Source organism: Rhea pennata, chromosome 13 (assembly GCF_028389875.1).
Source record: "Rhea pennata isolate bPtePen1 chromosome 13, bPtePen1.pri, whole genome shotgun sequence".
NCBI classification, from domain to species: domain Eukaryota; kingdom Metazoa; phylum Chordata; class Aves; order Rheiformes; family Rheidae; genus Rhea; species Rhea pennata.
The window spans coordinates 13,589,006-13,611,990 of record NC_084675.1 but is presented as its reverse complement, the minus strand read 5'-3'; the positions used below and the strand labels follow the sequence as shown (position 1 = coordinate 13,611,990).

General features: G+C 37.2%; 1 protein-coding gene across 4 annotated transcripts; it reads right to left on the bottom strand.

The window, feature by feature from the left end:
* Positions 1–162: 162 nt before the first annotated feature.
* Positions 163–21,468, bottom strand: LSM14A (LSM14A mRNA processing body assembly factor). 4 transcript variants are annotated; one of them, XM_062586316.1, is made up of 10 exons: positions 21,090–21,468; positions 13,542–13,705; positions 12,003–12,135; positions 10,265–10,387; positions 8,218–8,394; positions 7,642–7,704; positions 6,815–6,994; positions 5,100–5,271; positions 4,059–4,287; positions 163–2,111 (listed from the first exon to the last, which is right to left on the bottom strand). In XM_062586316.1, exons 1-10 carry the CDS (start codon positions 21,208–21,210, stop codon positions 2,088–2,090), a joined length of 1,386 nt encoding a protein of 461 aa, XP_062442300.1. In that variant the 5' UTR covers positions 21,211–21,468; the 3' UTR covers positions 163–2,087. The 4 variants fall into 4 exon arrangements, with proteins under 4 accessions (XP_062442300.1, XP_062442301.1, XP_062442303.1 ...); XM_062586317.1 differs by having other exon boundaries at positions 10,265–10,384; XM_062586319.1 differs by lacking the exon at positions 21,090–21,468 and adding an exon at positions 16,776–16,912.
* Between the last annotated feature and the right edge of the window lie 1,517 nt (positions 21,469–22,985).

Here is a 22,985-nt window from a genome sequence, read left to right as displayed (position 1 = left end):
GGAAAACTGCACTCAGCCAAATCAATCTCTGCGTAAAGGCCTTTCTTTACTTCAATTACTTTCTTCTATAGAGCTTTGTTACCGAAAACAGCTTTAGCAGAAAAACAGGTTAGGCTGTTCCTAGCAGCGTTCCCAATACCAGAATACTACCATTACAAGAAATAACTTTCAAAAGACTGATTTTATTGAACAGTTTATTCTGCTTTAAAATAAAAAACGTCTCACTTTCGTAGAGCAAGGTACACTGAAGGTATGCCATGCTGCTAATTCCTGGGTACAGAGCACCCCACTTAGTAACCCAAGGTACTGGGGGGGGAGAAAGACTTATATTCATACCTTCACAGCATGTATCATTGGTATTTACAATTCATTGTGTTTAAATAAGCCTGGGACACCTCATACAGTATACATAGTTATTGCAACAGTACAGCACTTGCCTTTATGTTCAAAAACCTCTGAAGTTGTTCAGAATCATGATTTGCGGATCCCAAAAGGCATTGTTGTTAACATGCAAAAAAACATTACTAAACAGTATTATCTAACTTCTACAGTTGCCAAATACTTGACCTTAATAAGGAAACCAATTACAAAATACTTCCTTGTAGTGCTATACAAAAAGTTATAAAATTAAGATTCTATCAACCACTTTTAAATATTTCAATTTTCCAACAGTGCAGTTTTCCACATCTTTATCACCACCGAACATTTTGAAGATAAAGTTAACAAAAAAGAAGTCAGCAAATTAGATCAAAATGTTTTAATCTTTGGATCCCTTTATTCCTGTGGCCTTCATATACATACACAGACACAAATGACCAAATTTCTATTTCAGTTGTAACTTAGCATATCAAAAAGTCGTAACTAGTCATTCAGAATTGGCAAAAAAGTCCATACCATGTCACTTGTGGATTCACGGTCTTCGAACCAGAGTTTTTATGTCTCCAAGCTATGGTCTATCAAAATGCAAACAACTTCAAAACACTAAGAATCTTTTTTTTAAATTGCTTATGTCTACAGATATTACAACAAAGTTAACATTTCAAGAATTGACAAATGGAGACATACTTCTGTCCCAGGCATTCCAAGAGAATCATCTTATCTGCCTGGTCCATCTTATTAAAAAAAAGTAATATTTATTACTAAAGTAAAATTGCAAATTTTGACATATGAAAATTTTATTTTGTCCTTATTCGAAAATATCTCCTTAATTTGGTCAAATCCTGTGATATGCCAGAAACTACAAAAATCAAATTCTTGCAAGAGAAGTAAAGAATGTATCCAGTTTTGTATAATGGAAGAACATTTGAAAATCATCATTATAGTCCAAATATAAAATCAAACATTTAAGCCTGAAAAGCTGCTAAAGGAGAAAAAAGGAAGAAAAAGAAAAACAACTAATTCAGTGTTCTTCAGCATATCAACTTTTGCAATAACACAGTATGTTTGCCGACTTAAAAATGTTTATTCTTTAAAAAATTAGTTGCTTTTTATACAGCTATACAAAGTTTGTAATGTTTCTTTGGCAATGGGATATAATGGAATTTTACAACTATATAAAAAGTTTCCTTTGCCTAAGAAACAGTATTTATTGTGTGTACATATTTGACTGACAAAGCAAGTTTTCTACTGTCCAGCACCCTAGTTGATAAAGTACAACTATCTCAAAAGGGATATTACAGGATTTCCAAAAAACAACCTTCAGTGGATCAAAAACACTCACAGTATCGACGGCCTTCTGCATACAATTGTCCTTACAATTCGAAGCAATTATCAAATACAGTTTAGTAATAAGAAAAATCCTTTCAGTGATGAAAAAATACTTAAACTCCATCGAAGTACTGCTTTATAATTAACTATACATAAGAAATTACTTATCCTTCTGTCTCAAATATATTTAATGCTCACTGTTTTCAAAGATGGCCATTTTTCAAAAAGTAACTGCATTACACCCCTTTGAAATTAAATAGTTAAATCCCAGTGCTGGTGACAAGTATACAGCAAATTAACTTCATTCTTTGCAGAGACTGAAACTAATTCTCTGGATCAAGAAGATCTAGGCGTTCACCCGGTTTCAGGTTTCTTGCAGACTATGCAGCAACTTTGTTGTCTTTCTAGAGGGAACAACAGTAGAATGTTACAATTCATTTTGCAAAACACAAAAAATAAATTAATTTGGGTAACAGCACTGGGAACAGGTGAATTGTGATAGGTAATTCTGATCTACTAAAAGCAGAAAAGAGCTAACCAGAAGAGTTAGCTTCTGGTCAAAATATGCTCAGTCTGGCACACACTAAGGAAGTTAGTCTGGAAGCATGGCACAAACAGTCCAATCATCTGGAAGACTGTGAATCACTTTCATACATAAATTAAAATCTTGGATCTTCAACTCCTTTAGTTTCAAGTCAATGCTAATACTTGTTGAAGCATGCTCAGCTGTCAAGAAGCTTTAATTAAAGTTACAGAACTAATTCTTACCAACAAATGAATGAGTGATTTAGGAACAGTGAGAAATCTACTGTGATAAAAGTGTTTATTTGAACAATTTAATCCTCAACCAGGAAACAAAGACCTTCTGCTGTGTAAATCAGTAACTGCTCACACTGTACACTACCAGAAGAAGTTTTAATGTCTGGGTCAGAATTGTAAAAGCCTGTATTTACGTGCATTGATTCAGGCAATTATTAATGATTCTGAACATTGCACCAGGATCATTTCTGTCACTTAATAAACTAATGTTTGGGCTGAAGATACAGACTTAGTGCCAAGAAAAATGGCTTACACTGAAATTATAAAAAGATTTTAGTTTTGCAAACAATGGAGTGCTGCTGATTTACATAAACCATTTGCCAATTAGCTTTCATAAAAAAGGAGAATTTATTTGTGTTGTTTCTAAGAGAAGAAAGGAAGTGAACCTAACATACTGCTAGCACTAAATAGCACTTTACTAGCTGGGATGACAACCAGCCAGTCCTTTCTTTGAATTGCCAGTAGCAAGAGGAGTCATGACCATCAACAAGGAACAGAAGAATGGATATCTTTATAATGTTGCAAAGCCAAACTGTGTTAGTATTTTCTAAATAAGTATTCTGCTTTTTAGCCATCATAACTCTTGCAGAACAAATTATTCTTTTTTAATGCTTATTCGATTATTAAAAAAAGTTTTTATATTGGGTTATTTCAATTAGCAGACTTACAGTGTCTTGTGCCTAAAGCCTGAAGAAACTTTAAACTTCATTCGTATTTAATTCAAACAAAATAATAGCATATGATTTTTTAAGAACACTCTCCCAACTGTGTAGGCAGAAATCCTTTTTTTCTAAGAATGCTCCACCTCTCTCTTTTTTTTAAACAGACAGACAACAACAACAAAAACATTTGATTGTCTGAAAGAGTCAATTCTACCTTAGCTTTCCTAACAGCTATTTTACATGATTATGTTAAGGTATAGCTTAAAAAACAACAAAAAAAATATTTAATAGGAACTTAACTCATAAATGACATTTTTTGACCTGCCTTTTTGCAAAAGGTCATCTCTATGCATCAGAAACTGCAGTTATTCTATTTTTAGGAGTTATATGGGAACTGACAAGTATACAGGCCAGCTCACTTTTGTGCCAAATCATTCCCAAAGAAGTCAAAGGTTCCTTGACTTCAATCCCCCCCTGCCCCGAGCCTTTACATTTTAGAATTCTGCTTAGAAAAATATTTCTAACACTCAAATTCTTTATGTAATGTTTTACTTTTTTCTTTAAATAGAGCTACACAACAAATATTATGGGTCTCTGAATAAAGTTAGTTTGCAGTTTTGGTTGCTGTTGAAAGTGAAATGTTGCTATGTTAACCAAATTTTTAGCATTAATGGCCCTTCAATGAAGTAGTCCAGAGTATCTCCAAAATATTACTCAAGAAATTCTTATTCTCAGTAGTACAACATCAAATCCGAAAGCAAGAGTTTTACCACTAGTTTCGAAGGGTAGTGGCTCAAGTCATTCGTTCTTCAATGGTGATCTATTTAAGAATAATCACCATTTTCATAACAGAGATTAAATATATTTTACCCTATATTCAAAGTCAGCAAACTCCCTGCCTCCACGACCTCCTCTGAATCCACCACGAAATCCTCGGGGGGCAGTGAAGCCACCTCTTCCACCTGCTCGCCCTCTTCCACCTCGGAAGCCAATCCCCCCTCTGCCTCGGTAGCCTCCACGGCCACGATTAGGACGCAGTGGTATTCCAAAGGTCTCTGCATTTAATCTTCTCTCTTCAGCCCAGGTTGGTCTCCGTTCTCTGCCACACAAAAGGAACAAGGATTATTTATTTTGAAACATTCTAAAGGGAAGATTGCTTGGCTTAGTTAGAATCACTAGAAAGAAAATGAAATTATAAATTGCAAATTATGCCTTCTGCAAGCATCTGGATGTCCACCACAATTCATTTGACTCAAAAAAAAAAAAAGAAGGTGTATATATGTTAATATGTATTTATTATATATTGATAATGTGATAAGTGTTCTATATCCTGTATCCTCTGCACATATCATTATAAAATGAAAAGCAAAACCAAAACCCCTGTTCTTGGCAATTTCAAACACAAAACCAGGTTTTTGCAGTTACAGATGTTAATCTTTTTTAAACTACCAGTTACATAAAAGAAAAAAGGCCATCTATAATCTCAAACTATGTCAACAATTCACATAATCTTTCATAATAAAGGAAACAGCAAGAGATAAGCTTTGATTTTCCTGAAATGCTGTCTTCCCATTCAGACAATACTGTTGGCCAGAGTTACGTAATCTACTTAGAAACCATTACCAAAGCACTTGTGTGACTGATTTAACTTAAAGTGGTAATTCTGCAGCACAACACCAAACTGGAAAGAAGATTCTGCAATATGTGCACTAAACTCTAGAAGCATGTTTCCAAACATTTAAAACTTTTTGCTCTCAATGTATTACACTCCAAATTTTTTTTTTGTCCACTTCATATGGATTTAATTTTTATGCCTGTTCCATCCAGAGTTAGTTGTGAGTACTGCTGACACTACATTACGTCAAAAACATGCATTACGCTGCTTAAGCGGCTTCCCACTATGAGCCATACCTATTGTCATCACAGGAGATGTTATCAAAGAAGGATTTGGTTTTGTCATAGTAGCAATTAGGTCCAAGTGGATCTTCCTCATCTGCATTCCCTTCACTATTCTGGGTATCAACACCTGAATCACCTTTGTCTTCTCCATTCACAGGCTTCTCTGGTTTCTCAAGTTTATCTTCTATAAAATAAAAATAAACAGAAATCTAGACTGTGAGACTAAACTAAATACCAATGTGAATTTGTCCTAAGACACAAGCACACAAAGTAAAATATACTGAACATTTTCAATACGAAGCAATCTCCTGAAGTTGAACATGAGTGTCAGATTATCTGACTTGCAAATTAGGATGTTTTGCTGCAGCTGTCTGGAGGTGTGACATCCTCTATATTCTTTGCAGGTTAAGGTAGAATGGATACAATAGCTGTCTATTTTGTAACTCTTAGCTGTCTCTTTTCTAAGCTCAAAAGCCTCACTCTATCATTCCTCATGCAAAAGTGATTCCATGGTTTTGCCCATCCCTGTTACTCTGCATTTTCAGTCACTGTTGTTTCCCTTTTGAGACAGAAGGTCAACATCCAAGAAGTCATGCCACACTTACTTCCCAATAATAACTTAAGATCTCTTGTTGTGATTGAAATTCAGTCTTTTTATTGGTATTGACAAACAAGACGATGGTTCCACAGAACCACCTATCATGATTTTAAAGTCTCATTTCTCAATGTTCATAGCTCAAATCTCATAATGCCATGTGCAAACTTTGGATTTCTCTCTCATCCACTCCACAACATGTGTAAGTTTACAATTAACTACTCTTTAAGAGAGAAAAAAAATAGAAAACCAAACCATGAATTTACCATCCACTTTGTATCATGAGGTCTCTCTATAATTCTCTATTGTTAGCTTTCCTCTTGACTATTCTGAATAATTTAGCATCAACAGCAAATGTTCTATTCATTATTTTAAAATAATCCAGAAAAGAGGTGAGTATCAGGTGAATAAACTCTATGGGAGTCTACTTGTGGCTTTTCTCTACACTATAATCTGACCATTTATTCCTACCCTTTGCTAGTTTTTAGCCAATCAATTCCTCATATAGGGAACCTTCTCTTTTATCCTGTAGCAATTTTGTCCAGAAACAGTAGCAGTAAAGTAATGAACAAGTGGCTGATCACAAGACAGTGAGGTAATAAAACAGAAGCCTGCTAGAAAACAGAAGTCCTGACAGTATGGATCTGAACTACTCCCATGTTTCTCTGGGAAAGGGGAAAAAATACCAGATTTTACAGACTGAAACCCTCATGCATGCTCCAAAAAGTTCTGATCCCAAAGAAATTTTTTTATGACTATTTTTGGTCTACTGAGCAACTGAGAACATAAAGATGTATTTTCTGAAATGATTTCTGGAAGAGATGCAGTAAAGGAAAATCCATTTGCTATTGGGACTTCTGCTTAAGAAATACACATTTTTAACCTACAGACTTGCTACAGCACGATATGCAATACTTGCTAGTTAGAATTCTTTCAAAACCTAAACTTAAATATTGATCCAAGTATTTAATAAATTAAATAATGATACCAGTTTCCTTGTACATTGATTTTTTTCCCATAAATGCTAACAAGATTTAGTAGGACAAGCCATTTAAAAGCTTCTTTTCCAAGCATTAATATTTACATTGCTGTTTTTCCCCCATGCTCAGATATAAATCAAAAATTAATGTACCTTTTAATTTAAGTTTATTATGAAATTCTCTATCAATTTCCTCCTTGTTGAATTGCGCATTTGCACTTTCGAAGTCAAAGTCTTTCTCAAACTTCATTGGACCATCCCTTCTAATACCAAATCGTCCACGGCCCCCTCGGTGACCTCCACGGCCTCTCCGTGCTGAAGGTCCACTTGGAACTGAAAATTGAAAAAAAAAAATCTTTTTAATTCCTCAGGAAACATGCTGAGACTTCATGCATCCTCTTCCTGCATTTCTGTTGTTAAAAGTCCTGTTGGAGCAGTTCATAACTCGTAAACACACTTGCAATAAACACAGCAAGGGCATAAAACATGAAATACACTAATATCAGGTACTATCCTTTAGTAAGCAAAAGGGCTTTCTAGAAAGTCATTAAAAACTTTCCAGATAACAGTTAAAATGTTATTGGCTTTTCAGTCAAGTATTTCTGTAAAAAGACATCAAGTTTTACTGCATACTACTGTGTGTATACATTCATTAATATTGCTTGCTCTTTTATTTTTGTTCCAATCACTTGCAGTGATTCAAAACAGTAAAACCACCGGTTTAACGCTGACCTTCTGTGCTTGTGTTATTCTGACCCAATGCAAAATAATCATTACCCACTAGAAGCAATTCTGCAAAAGTATTGTGTTCTGTATTATCATAATTCGAACTGCAAGTTTTCTTGACTAAAATTTCTTAACATTAGAAACAAAGTTCTACTGCTTTGTAAACTATATACAATACTGTACGTTAGCAGACCTCAGTAAAGTCTGAAACTAGATGTCTGAAAACAGTAACTATTTCTCAAAACAAGAATTACCAATTTGCCGTTTGTTTTCATTTCTGAGTTCATTTTCTGATCTTGAAACCTTGTGTGCTTCAGCTAAAGTTGGAAATAAAAAGATGATTTGTTTATCCAATTAGGTATTTTCTATCACACTTAGTATTTAGCTATATAGTTCAGATGCCCAAACAATCCAAGGCTATGAAAGTTAAAAGAAAAGAGGGGAAAAAGGGAGGAGAGAAAGAAGGGGAGGGAAAGGGAGGAGAGAAAGAAGGGGAGGGAAAGGGAGGAGAGAAAGAAGGGGAGGGAAAGGGAGGAGAGAAAGAAGGGGAGGGAAAGGGAGGAGAGAAAGAAGGGGAGGGAAAGGGAGGAGAGAAAGAAGGGGAGGGAAAGGGAGGAGAGAAAGAAGGGGAGGGAAAGGGAGGAGAGAAAGAAGGGGAGGGAAGAGGGAAGTTAAAATCCAAGTCTCTGTTAGGTAGTCTGCTAGTAGCAGACAGCAGGAAGATTCCTGCACATCACCCTTAACACAGAGCTAAACAACTCTGTATGGAGGTAAAAAAGAAAAAGAAAAAAAAAATCCCCCAAATCAAACATGAAAGTTAACCAATATACCTCGTCTGTGCTCCTGATTCTCTAACGATTTTTGGCTAGCAGACACCAAAGGTCTAGCTGATATAGGACTCCTTCTCCCAACGGGTGCTGGAGTAGGTAAGTGGGCTGAAGCTGTTTGTACTGCTTGTTCCATTGTGGGGCTCCTTCTCAAATGATCCATCTGCGGGCTTGAACGACCTAAACAAAAAACAAGCACACAAAACCCCCTAAAGATTATTTCTCATCTACAAATTTGAATTATTAGTCTCAACCAATCTAGACTGACAGGGTTATCTGCCTTACCAGTCAAGACAGCTGTGTCCAAAGAGGAAATAAATATTTCTGCACCCTCAGATCCACTAATCCAGAATGAAGGATATTTAGCAATTCCCCTTCCCCCAGTCTAAAAGAAAAAAATGGGTAGGACAATTAATCCCTACCAACCTATCTATGACGAGCACTTAGCTGTGGAATTATGTTTTTTGATTGACAGGAGGTACAAATACTCTTTCTGCCTTCCTGAAATGCCAAGTGGAAAGTGTTGTTCCCAACAACAGAAATACAGTTATCATACTGAAACTTCATTTCACGTAGCACAGTTGTATGATCACTCTACAAAATAATGAACAGTGATGGCTAGTGCCAGGCATAATGCAGGTGAAAGAGTTGTGAAAACTTCCCCATAAAGTACAGTTTATACACTTCAGTTTACAACATGAGTGATTGGAACTAGAACCATTATTTAGAACAAAGACATCTGAGCTGGCCAGCCAAACCAGCCAGGTAACACCAAAAGGCTAAATCTGCCTAGAAATTAAAATGGTAAGACTCAAGCCCCAAGAAGTAAAAGAAAAGAATAACCTGTAATTTTCTACCTATTGCATTAAAAAAAAAAAAAAAAAAAAGAAAAAAAAGAAAAAAAAAAAGTCCCCAAAGCTACAACTAGGATCTAAAAACAAGAAAAAAAATTTAAAGTAAGCACAAAAAAATCTTGTTGATGCCCCACTAAGACTTTTGGCTAAAAATGTTTGTTCATCTGGAACATGTGTCATACTATATCTGAAAATTACACAATTTTTAAATTTCATCTACAGAAAACAAAGCTATTCTTTCAGCAGAAAACAGTAAGTGCTCAGTAATTTTTTTTGTTAATGCAGCAAAACTCGAATATATATTTTGTAATCCATACAACTGAAAGTCATCCTTATTTGTTCACAAATTCCAACTGGAATTTAGGGGAAAAATGTTTGCTATTAGTAAAGTATTTTGCCCTTAAAATGACAAGGAATTAGTGACAGTACACACTGTTTTAGTTACAGCAATGAAGACTGAAAAACCAGGAAAATAATGCCTTTTGGATTTTGAGAAGAAACCTTAACATGTTTTCAAGAAAGGTAAGATTGAAGTTGCTTGACATTTAGTTTCTTTCCTCTTTGCTACTCAAATCAAAGAATTATCTTTTTTGCTTCCTCCACCCCCTCAATATTACACAGAAAACTATCTATGAAGTTTCTATTACTGTTGAGCCAATTTAACTGTCATGTCACGATCTCTAGAGGCATTCAGGTCTGCTGTCAGTATTACTTAGGAAACCATACATTACTAAGTCCCACCAATTCACCCTCATTTAGGTTAAAAGATCTAAAAATTGTAGACTGAAGGACTTCACAATTCAGTCAGCATATAGTATCTTAAGTTTTGTCATGTTATCAATAAAATTAGATATGAAACTTCCGTATGCACCTGCTTGCTAACATTCATCTGAAGCAAGTTCTATTCATTGACCTAGATGTTTTAAAGATGATGGATGTGTTGCTAAAACCATAATTACCTATGCAGCATAGCTAGATGTAGGAAAACACATTTAAAGAACAAATGCAAAACCTCTCAGCTCATTCTTAATTTTCTTAACACCTTATTTTTCATGACAGAATTGTATTGTTTGGTATCACATTAAACTCAATTTAACCTGTTCCAGCCTTCACATTTGAAAATACCATTCCTGGCAACCTCCTAAATGGGAGAAGACAATCATTCAAAAAACTCAGATTCATTCAACAAGATTTACCTTGAGACATCTGTGTTTTTAATGATCTTGCATCTGTTGTAAATGCAGAACCAACTGCAGTGCTTTGGGACAAGCTAGCACTGCCTGAAGAATCTGTTCCAAAAGATGTTAAAGAACCTCCTGCTTTGAAAGAAAATAAGAGTTGTAAAACCTAGTTTAGACCTTTTTGTAGTCATTTTTTTAAAAATTGGTACTAAAACTTTTGTCAAACCATACTAGGCAGTTATTCTAGAATAGACAAAAGTCTATTTATAATCTGTGCCACCACATATTTAAATTTAATATAATGTATGTATTCTTACCAAGGTGGTAAGACTGTAATACCTTGCTGCCTTTTATCAAAAAAAAAAAAAAAAAAAAAAAAAAAAGGTCAACTTTACTATCACAAGCATTGATGTAGCATGGTCATGACACCACCTTACAGAGTAAGAATAAAACACTATTAGTACATATTCCCACTTTACATTTTTGTTTAAAAGATGTTATTATCATATTTTATTCATTAATATCAAATTATGGTCAATTCTACATGGCTGGCATTTTCAGTTCTAGGAATAACACTGTTGCCATAACAGTTACAAGAATTACAAGAATATAAATTCTTATGTAAAAAAATAAAAGTGAAAACACAATAAAAGTACTCCTTTCAAATTCTCCTGTTACCACATCTCACTCCAGAAGATGAAGGCTTTCATCTTCCGTATTACTGCAAGCTATCAGCTGCATTGCACTAAACATACTTTTTGCTACAGACTAGTTTTTTTCCTAATATAACAGAAATCTACATCTGTATGAAACATTTTTATGATCATAAAAGAGAGAAAACTAAAATAAAATCTAAAGAATTAAGATCCAAGTTTAGAAACTCAGTGTTTAGTGTTTTGCATGCTTTTAAATTTCAGACATCGCTGCAAATAACACCAGCTAAGTAATACCCATTGTTACCATACCAAATTACATCTGTATTTGTACCAGTATGACACTCACTAGTTGCCAACTTTCCACTGCATATAAGGCCTCAATTTCCTTGTCTGACCTCAAAAGCCTCACTGATCTTATCCAGTTCATCTCTAAATGCTGAATGAGAAGAACTTAAGATAAGGTTCTTGCTTCTTTGATTTCTTTGTTATCTGAACTCCTTATAGAGTTTTGTGTGTGAATTTTGTTCTTTTAGTGTTGGGAGTGTAAACTGACTTCTCTTTTGCCGAAGAACTTTGAGGAATAGAGGAAAGTTGGTTGGTAAGTCTTTGAGAGCATCCATTATTAGATTTGCAGTAAAACTAAACAGGAGCAACTAACTCATCAGCTCACAAACACTTCAAATACAGACGTCATGCCAAGCTAACAACTCATGAATAGCTGCAGAACTGTGCTGGCAAAAGAGACTGCTGAATAATCCAAATCCTTGGTTGAGGCACACACCACCTGACCAACTGCCCCTAGCACAGCTATATGGCTTTTGTGGAGGTGCTGCTTCTCTAATACTTTAAAATATTCATGATCCTTTCCTGTTCAGCCCTCTGAGACAGGGTGGTAAGTTCTCAACCGTATGGATGCTTTGATCTGAGGCACAGAGGTTACAAAAAGCTCACTACTACAGAGCTAGCAAAGGACTGATATAGATTCAAGACTTTGGACCTGTCCCTAGGATAAAACAGGAATAACAGGCACTGATTACCCATTAGAAACATACATGCAACTTCATTTATAGGAAAATATGAAATAAAAATGAACATACCAACTCCAACAGCACCAAACTGCTGCCCCACTAATGGGCTTGGACTAAACTGACTGTACGCAGGCATTCTGCCAAAAGGACCATAGGACCCCACAGACTGGAATGAAGATGTAGTTGAAGATCCTAGTGAAGACTAAAGGGGCGGGGGAGAAAGTAAAATATGTTTGCATAAAAAGCAAAAAATAGTTCCGCAAGGCAAGAAATAGATGAAACTAAAATCTTTCACTAAACTTAACATAACAATAAAATTGTGGCTAATACAAGAAAACTTTAATTCATAAACTCATTTCTTTTGATATTAAAAGTTTAACCAATGTATTTCAGGAGCAAAGACAGCACAAAAATGTTGAAATATCCAAATTACTCTGCATTAGAGCTCATTCATTCTAACAAAAGAACAATGGGCAGAAATAAAAAATAATACGTGTGTATATAGTTTAAAAAGCACTTTCACCCTTCTATGTTACTAACTTGTGACAACAGTATGGTAGAGTTTGCAATCTTTTTCCTAGAACCTCAGATACAGGACTTTGTTTTTGTCAAGAACGTGTAAGCTGTTGTTGGCGAATTTGACAGTGTCAAATCTTTTTCCCTAGAGCTTCAAAAACCACATGACCAATGCAACATCCAAACATAGCAGGAGAGGTGAGTTTTATTAGTATTGGAGCTGGCAGCAATCTCACTTCACAGCTCTCAACTAACACCCACAGAAGCAGTTTTATCAAACTTGGTAAAACACCTTAGGAATCAGAGGGCAGCAAGGATACTTTGTAAGGAAGTTAAGAGTTTTGCTTTATGAAACAGTTAAACATTTGAAATGTACAAACTTACTTCAAATTGATCAAGTTCCTTCTGAACCTAGAATTTCCATCTTACTGTCAGTGGTAAGATACCCCACAATCAGCAAGCCAACAAATTTCAGAGGTCAAAAACAATCAGCTCTGTCAGTCCATTTATTACAAAGTAACAGATCAAGTAGCCTGAAGGATTCAAGTTGTAAACTGCTCCCTCTTCAACAACTAAGGATGTTGAAGAATCCCCTTTTCAAATAACTGCCCCTTTTAAAAAATAGAGCTAGATAAAATGCTAAGTGCTAGTCAGGGAGCACATTTGAACTGTAATATCAAAAAAAACTAACGGGGATGTTTCAGCATCTACTCAATTTGACTTATAGAAAGTCTGATCTTCCCAAGAAATCTTGCATACTTGTACACCTAAACCAAGTACCTATCAAAAGAAGGTATCAAGGTTTACTAATTTTTGGTCGAAAAAAGAAGAAAAAAAGAAAAAAAAACTGTCAGCTTTGGTGTCCAATTCATTTTGCTAGTTGTGCTAGTGTTAGATTTCAATTTTGACATGATTCAAGAGAGAAAAATCTTATGACTCTAGAAAGTCCAGAATTCTTTACTTTGCACTGTGAATTTTACAGCAACAAAGATTCTAATTTTTAGCACTAAGTCTCAACTAGATAGCACTTAATGCTGCCAGATCCCACCTTAAGCAATAAACAAGCATATCTAAAAATATGTTTCAGCTTACCTGAACAATAGCAGGGTCCTGTGGCAAAGAACACTGAGGCTTTGGTGGCTCACAGACAGTTAGATCTTTAATGTCACTACCACGGAATATAATATATTCAAAGACTTCATCGCGAGGTGGTATAGGTCTATCAGTTGGTCTATCTTCTGTACCAAAGGAACGAACTGCAGAAGTGAGAGAGAAAAAAGAAAAAAACAGCCCCACATTCAGCAAAAAAACTTTCAAATATACTGCAGAGACTGGTATTTTTAAGTAAAAAGAACAAATTTATTGAGTATAAAATTCATTAAATAGGCAGCATATTCTTTGCCATTGTCAACTGCTCTGATAGAAACAAGTAATTTGACCTTATAAATCTCCATAAAAATTCAAGCAACTATATCTTTCCTATTCCTTATTGAGACACCACTTACACTATCACTCAGAGGTCCAATATTTTGATTGTTTCGTGGGGATAAGCAGAAGCAGCAAGACAGATTTTTGCTAAGTGAACATAATCTCTGGACACTATAAGACTACACGAAACTACATACTTCGTATTCTGTATTTACAAAATAGGAAAACAATTATCTTAATACTATTAGAAATTAAGATATTACAGATGACCTAAAGGAAAGCATTTTTCAACATATTCAAGGTCTAAATCAAAAATTAAATTAACCGTTATGAACTCTAATATGTCTATACAATTTTCACTATGCACAATGATTTTTGCTTGTTGGTTTAGGTTTTGTATAATCTCTATCAAATTAAGTGAACTCATTGGGACAGAACTGTTGTCTTAAGTATGCCTGCATAGTGTGCAACTTACTGACACACGAAATTAATTTGTACGTCCTTAGCTGAATTCTAACAGTTTTCATATATACATTTACATAATGAAGCTTATCATGCTTTACTCTTTGTATCACATATAATCACTACCAACATATACACCTAACATTGTTTTACTTTCACTACTCTCCACACTTTTTCTTGCCTTAAGACTGCCAGCTCCAGGTGAATATAAATTAGGGGGAAAAATACCACACACACAAACACGCACACACACAAAACCAAACAACTAAAAAACCATTAACAATTAAAAAAAAGCAAAAATACAGCTCCAAGAGCCGAAGTTTTGTAAGTAAAAATAAGCAATGAATTGAAAGCAATGGAGAATAAGATGATGTCAATCACATGCCACTGAACATCAACCTGCAGCAGCTTTGACAATCCTCCACGACCATCTTTGCTCTACCTTCTTAAAACACTTCCCTTATTGCATTGCAAGGCACTACAGGTTATGCTGAGAAAACATCTATTTTTTGCTTTAGTTTACCAGAATCAGTCCTCCCTCCATTTTAAGATGTATCAACAATTTGAAGGCATCATTAAGCACTTATTTGCAGCTATAAAACCATTAATCGAGAAAAGCAGTGTTTCTTGTAGAGCTACATAAAGCCATACTGAGTCATTTCTCAGGTTGCACCATCTTCCATCATTGTTGCCTCTTCTAGTACTGTATAAATAAAACTTACCAGTAAAGTATTACAAATCTTTTTGAGAAGCGTAATTCAGGAATTCAGGGATAAAAAGATCAACTCTACACTGCAACGAAGAAAAGCATTAAGCGATCGCAATTATTTTGTTCGTATCTGTATCACTAACTTGAAGTTTTCGTACGTAACCATGAGAAAGTCTATTCTGAACACCACTAAAAAGCATGTAAAAGCTGTCAAAAGGCGTATGCTATTAAATGAATTTCAACACTTGTAACAACATAAATCATTTTCTTCCTCTGTAGAAGACGACTGAGATATCTGAAGGTTAATTGGGTATTTCTGGAAATTCTTAAATGTTACTTTGACTAAAACATCATCATCAATTGGTCATGTGCATTACCACAGTTCTTTCTGTTGCTTCTTATTCATCAGGTCCTTGTATTTTAGTATTTTGACCAAGGATTTAACTTTGGGCTCTGGCCACTCTATACGCTACTTATTATGTAGTGGTAAATAAACTTGGCCTTTCATTGTATTATTTGACCTGTTCTGTTGTCTTGCTAAATGCAATCAAAGTTGACCTTGTATCTCTAGCTTGTGTCTCTATCCCACTATGCTGAAACAGTGGCTCTAGTAGCCATTTTGTCTACAGAACTGTGCAAAAAATGGCTGATACACGAACTTTTCAGTTAATGAAATATTTCACTTTCTAGTTAAAGTGAAGGAACTAAGCAACAGTAACACCACAAAAAGTAGTAAGCCAGAGGAAGACATCTCGCCCTTATTGATGAACTATAATAGAAGTCTACATTGAAAGTACTTCTCCCGTAAGTCAGAGCTATTCTGTATAAATAGCTATTTTAGTAATAATACCAGTGTCACAAGATACAAAGAAGATGAACAGTTTCAACATCCAGCAATTACCTCTCTCCATTCTAAACTAATCAACAAAAGAAGCTGAAAAACATCATTTTAATCTAATGATAAACAATCACTGGATGCATTTTTTAAAAAAAATATTACTGCAAGTAACAGCCTGTAATTAGTAAAGAAATTTTATTGCAACTCAACAAGGATTTGTCTCTCTCTCTTCCCCCAATAATTACGAAAACTTAACAAGAAAATATTACCAATACCACAAATCAAAATTTATTAACAACAGAATCAGCTGTCTAGGCAATTAGATGAAGACAGTGACAACATAGACTATGGTTTTGCAACAAAATACACAAAAAAATGCTACTAATTCCTTCCCTCCCTCCCCCAACACACCTGAAATTACTGAAGAGAAACAGGCAGACAGACAGAGAATGACTTTTCCCCAATATAAGACAACTATTTATCCCTATCCTGTAGAATTAAATTCTGAAATGGAGTTCAATCTTTCCCCCTCATCCAAAAGCAACAAAGGTAACCCATCTCTGACTCTGCTTTTCATTCTAAAGCAAGGAATGAGAACTGCATGCGCAGGGATCTTATCTTAGAAAATAGGTAAAATTGGCTTAACTAGATTAAGTTCCAAGATAAGTACTACTCTTTGTTTTGGCATAGTGTCTATCCCAGTTAGGTCTTCAGATACTAAATAACAGAGTTGAACATTTCTTATTATTTTGCTAAGGGATGCCTCTCTCAGCAGTTTCTTCCTTCTCTACTGGGATTAGGATTTAACATGCTTTGAGTCCATTAAAGTAAAAAGCTTAATATTAAAGGTAGTCAGTATAATAGGAACTTAGAAAGAAACAGCTTTTACCATAGCTTTGCATAATCACAAATACATTATCTTTTTGATACTCTGGCAACTTAGTATTTTGAGCAGCAACAGTCTTAGAGCTTTGTCCAATTCTGCCTCTTGGGGTATTTCCTCAGACTACATCCTTCCTCCAGAGCAAGTTGCAGTGGTTCATATATAGCAAAATACTGAGGAATGAGAGGAAATGAAAATAAGCATGTGAAAAATAACATCACCATATAACTTACCAGAACTACAGTAAATCAATTTAATCCTACCTTGTTAATTTAAACATTTTTCTTCAAATGAACTAAGCTGGCATTGTGACTTGCAAAGAAAAACAAAGGCAACGAAAAAGAAAGGCAACTATATGTTAAAAGCAAATATTTTTGTCTGCATAATTACATACACTTAAGTAGCTAAAGAAACTTACAGTTTTGAGCCTAATAGGATTTGTGTACGTGACTTCGTGCCCAAGTAGTTCCACCAATTTAATATGAGCAAAGAGATGCAAGTAAATATTTGTAGAGATTTTTGACCGACTTCAATGTTACTACTACTATAATACTACATAACATATAGTATTGCTGTATTATACTACTATAACACCCATGAAAAACATTGTAAGCTTCCATATCAGTTATCAGAAATAACCACCTGTTAACTGAAACATACTGTGATAATCAGAAACCAAGCTGTGTATTCTACTAGCAAAAAAGAAGACTCTAATCCCCTTTAACATGAATTATTGCACATTCACAATTCAATCAAGTCTCTGCACATAGCACCGACACAATCTCATCAGACTTACCACATATACACATGCAGATACCAGTCTTTCCCCATTCTTAAGGCACCCATGAGAAGCCTGATTTGCCACCACTACCAGAACAATTCAATCTTAATTGCCAAATCTCTCCAAAAATCTCAAAATTCTTTCCCTGTAACACACTCAGATGTCTGCACACCATATTATGATAAAAGTATTAATGGGAAGGTAACAGCTAACAGTGGGCTGTTACTTTCAGAACAATTAATTCAGCCTGCATTTCCCTGCTTTTAGTGGTGGCGACTTAATAGGGAGATAAGAGAAAAGTAGCCAGGAGTGAGCTTTCGCATAATAAATTGTTCTGGTGTGACAAACTATGCACACGGTTGGATTAGGCACACACGCCCTAACCATAAAGCCATGGAGGGCAGCATGGAAGGTGCATGTCACTTAACTGACCCTGAAAAATAACTTCATAAAACCTTAAAGGTTACTGCTTCCCTCTGCTGCTCCTAATCCTCAATTATAGGAAGTGCTAAGGTCTTCACAAGACCTTAACTTTGCTCCATCCTCATTTCTTAGTCTTTCACCCAATTAAGATAATTTAAGTGTCTGCAAGAAAGGGAATACTTCTCTCCTGCATGTATCACCAGATTAAGGAAAATACTATCACAGATGATCAAAAAATCCAGAAATTAAACTACTCATTAAAACAAATTCATGAAAGAATATCTATCAAGCATAATGGCCCAAAGGCAGCTCCACACATAAAGCCCCCAAAAGCTGTAAGTGAAAACTGATGCATCATCGCACCAGAGGGGCAGTCTCTAACATTCTCTTTCTTATACTTACATCCCTAAGAATTCACTACTGTTGACACGGAACAAAGCCTTTTCTGACCCAATACGGCTGTTCTTGCAAAGCTTACCTACATTAAAAAAAACATCCCCATAAATGAATGCCTTCAAATAAAAAGACATTGCAAGTTATTAGCATAAAAGACTGCATCTACTTTTTAATGCCACAGTGTGCAAGTTCAAGTCATAATTATGCTTATACTGGTCCAGGTACAGCTGCAATCATTTTACAGCAAGAAAAGTTTATCTTTTTCTGACTTTGGCTTGGAAATAGTCTGTTCTGAAACTTACTGGACTTACTGATGGGAAAACAAAATATAAGTTTCAACTAAAATAAGTAAAAGTTAATTTAATTTGAAACTTAAGATTTCTTTTTTTGGTCCCAAATGCTCTCTCTCTGTGTGTGTGTATGTATATACATATAATCTTTCAATGAAAGAGTCTGCCTCTACTTTTGTATTTACCTCACAAATAATTAAATAATTTCAATGACTTCAGTTAGGAAATGAACAACGATAAATCCACTGAATCCAGGTACGTGACACAAAGTCATCTATAGAGTGGAGCAAAATGGAAGTAGTAAATCATTTTTGTTGGCTTTTCTAACATCAAGATTTTTGGTTCCAGGCCTGCAAATGCTTGTTTATTTCTTTTCTGAATCATGACAGTATATTACAAAACATACATTCTTGAGCTAATTCAGGCAAGTTTTAAATTCACATTTACATAAAAATTAACCTATACATAAAAATAAAGCCTATAAACAAAAAAATAAATTTGCATTTTGGATGAGAGTTATTAGAGGAGAGCAGTTCAGATTCATAATTGTAGTTTGATATGTCTTAAATATCTGTATTTTGAAAAGTATGCAACAGTATGACTTAACCAGTCCTGAGAAGGCATGCATGACTGGCTTGGTCAGTACTAAATCTGTCAAAATTAGAGTAAGACTATTACACGCTCCTCAAGGATGGGATTCTTGTAACTGGTTTTGTATGAAAACTTAATAATCATAACATGCAACTGAAGTTCCTAAAGATAAGCACTATGATAAAAATAAATGTTTTTCTCATATAAAGAAATACCAGCTGTCCGCTTTAAGTGGATGTATCAATTCTGACACAGCAATTTAACCTAAAAACAAGTTTAGAAATAAGTAAGATCACACCATGAAAGTTAAACGTTCTGTAAATGGCTTATGCAAGCTTGGGACGAAACCTGCTACAAAAGCAAAGCATCCGTTTCAAAACGTAAGCATAACAACTTACAGAACAAAGCAATTTCTTAAATAATAACATGCACATATATGTATGAGGGGCTTAAGGTGACAGGGAAACAAACAGGAGTTTCCCCAAAGACCAATCACAGATAAAAGCAAACTGCTACACACTACATCAACTCAACAGATGAACTATTATTAAATACACCACTATGTAAAACATAAGATTCTCATTATGCTATTCTTCACTGGCTTAAAAACTAAATCTACCATAAAAAAAAAAAAAAAAAAAAAGTTTAGAATATTCTCAGTCCTATTATTTAATTTACATAGGAAACATTTTTTCTTCTTACCTAACATCTGAATTTAGCTCTCTCTGATTTTATATATACATTTATATTATGTAGCAACACTTTACAGAGTCAAGGTCTATAAATCAAAATACAATCGAGTTTTTGCAGAGTCGATTAGAAAGAATATATTAAAAATTCTGACTTCATTTTTGACCAGAATATTACACATTCACTGCTACAGTTAACATACTTGTGCTTAGAGTGCATTATCATGTGCAAGAAACAGTAGTCCTCCAGATATCCCGTTTCAAACATCGTCTCTTTTTACTCCCCAGTCTCAGACTATCTTGCTCTATGAATATATCCTCCTAACTTTCTGACAAGCACATTCTTTTGGCCAATACACTCTCACGCCAAGGTTTGTCCCCAAATTTGATTTATACAACACCAGGTATCTACTTCGGAAATGAATAGCTCATAGTCTTCTTTGTTGATAGCCTCGCACTCGCAGGCTCTCCTTTAGAAGATCTCGGCTGTCTCCTACCGAGGACGCAGTACTGGTACGCAGCCCAGTACCATTTACGACCTCTACACCTGGAATTACTACGATACAAACGAATCCTCTTTCCTGTCTCCTCCTCTCACTTTCCCTTACGTTCTTCCTCCATAATAGTCCCACTGCTGAGTTCTTCACACTTTTACTCTGTTCAGGACTCCTTTCTGCACAAGTCCCGCTCCTCCCGGCCCCAAGTAACGCTCCCGGCTCTTTCTCACGACGACAGTCCATCCGCGGCCCTCGGCACCTCCCGGGCCCCCCGCGGGAGCTCGGGCCACCGCTCCCGGCCCCCTGTTCGTCCCGCCTCAGCCGCGAAGCGCCACGGGTGCCCACCGCCCAGCAGCCCCGCCGGGCAGGAGGGCTGCCGGACGTGCCTCCGGCCGGCACTGCGCCGGCTGCCCCCGGCCTCAGCCCGGCCCCCTCGTCGCGCCTTCGGGGCCCTCACAGCCTGGAGGCCTCCCCCACAGCCAGGCCCGCAGCAGCACAGAGGGCTGGCCACGGCTTCGGGCTCCTGCTCGGTCCCGGACGGGCCCCAGCGCTGCCTCCGCAGCCGCGAGCGGCGCTGCGCCACCACCCTCCGCCGCCCTCGGCGAGGCGCAGCTGGGCTGCTAGGGCCACGGGCCTCTATCTAAGGTCCTTACCCTTAGCCAGCGCCACGGTGGAGTTTTCCGTGTCGATGGTGTACAAGATCCCTTCATAGCGGATCTCGGCCTTGGAGATGAGGCTGATCTTGCTCCCGATGTAGGGCGTCCCCCCACTCATGGTGCTGGCTCCTCGGCCAGGGACCCCCTCCTCCCCTGCCGAGCGCTCCTGGAGCCGGCCACAGGCGACTAACCGAGCCCGGCTCGAAAACGCAGCAGGCGCTCTCCTCCTCTCGGGTCGGGCCCGACCTTCCGTCGATCCCCCCCAGCAGCAGCTCTCCCCGCGCAGACTCCCTCAGCACAAGCAACACCAAAAGCACCCTGAAGCTCCCAACATGGCCGCCGCCTTCATCTTCCCTCAGAGCCGCCTCCCCCCCCCCACCCCCACCGTCGCTTCGGCCGCGAAATGGATGCCGGGAGGGGAGGTGATCTCGCGAGAGTCGCGGCCGCGAGGCGGGGGCGGGAAAGGCCGTTACTCCGGGGCCGCGGGAGCAGGGAGGGCCGTTACTCGGCGGGCGCGGGCTGCTGGGGTGGTGACTCCGCGGCCGCGAAGGGCCCCACGTGTGCCGGCGAGCAGTGCTGCTGCCCCGCCGGTGCCGCTTGAGCTCGGCCGCGCTCCGGCCGGGGTGCTTGGGGCAGCACGGGGCTCGGGATGAGGGGAGGGCTTGCACCACTCGGAGCCAGGCTCGGGCCCCTGCCTGGGGGAGTGCGCCCCGCTGGGGCTGCGAGCAGCGAGGGCCTGTGAGACTGGGCTGGCTGATTTGGGGCTTTTTTGAGAGGCCTAAGTCACCTACTACTGAGTGCTCGGTTTTTGTGCGCTTCGGTAAGTAGTCTAGAATTCAGTCATACAGAGAGCCAGAAAATCGTCTAGATGAAGATGATTTTTCAGTTCTTATTTTAAGGGGAATTCCATTTTACTCAGTTGGCACGGTCTTGAAATCAGTCAGATTTTGCTGAACACAAAGCAATGCAACTGTTGATCAAACTTTGGCTTTAAGTTAATTCTGAAAAATATCTTTTTAATGCAAACACACAGACAAAGCTTGTGATTTTCAGACTGCACTTAGTTGCTCTCTGTAAGTTAAAAATCATGAATAAGGCTTCATGTTGGAGACTTGTTGAAACGTGATACTGCCTCAGGCTTCACTTTTTGTATTGCAGCCTAGGAAGTTACATACAGCAAAAATAACTTCTGGAAAGGGTACTTAATAGCTTTTGTTACGGCAACAGGATGCAATTCATCTTATTGTGAAGATTTAGCAAGAACTTTGTCCAAGATGGAGCTTTGGAACATAATGCAGCCAGATCTTTCTGGAAGAGTCTGGCTGTTTCTGAGTAGGAGCTATCCTAGACTTTTCTGGAAACTTTATGCCCAGCCTCACCTGATGGTTAAGTCAAAAGAACTTAAGTGCCTAGGGAGCCTTACTACAATGTGTTTCTAGCATGATTTGAACTATCCAAGAGATTTGGGAACAAAGTTCTTAAGTTAATGACTGGACGTACATGGCTGTATCAGATCCATGGGAGTCAAATGTTGAAAATAAGCATTTGTAACCCAACTCAAAGCAAACCTACAGTTTAGAAAAACAGCAAAGGATACCTTGCTTATAATTGAATTACAAGGAAGGAAAGGAGTCTTCCATTTCCACTGAAACACACAAAGCAATATCTAAAATTATTTCTAGAGTAGCTGTTGGTTATTCTAGTTAGCTGTAGCTGGCTTTGTGCTCTTGAAGTGCACGGATTATTGCAAAGATAACAATAATTGCCTTAAGAATTACTGTAGTTTATGCAGAAATTCTTTCTCAGCTGGTCATGGTAGATATAATAAGTCAGACAATAAAGCAAATAAATGAATCGTAGAAATAATCCCAGCATAGTTTCTACAGACAAAAC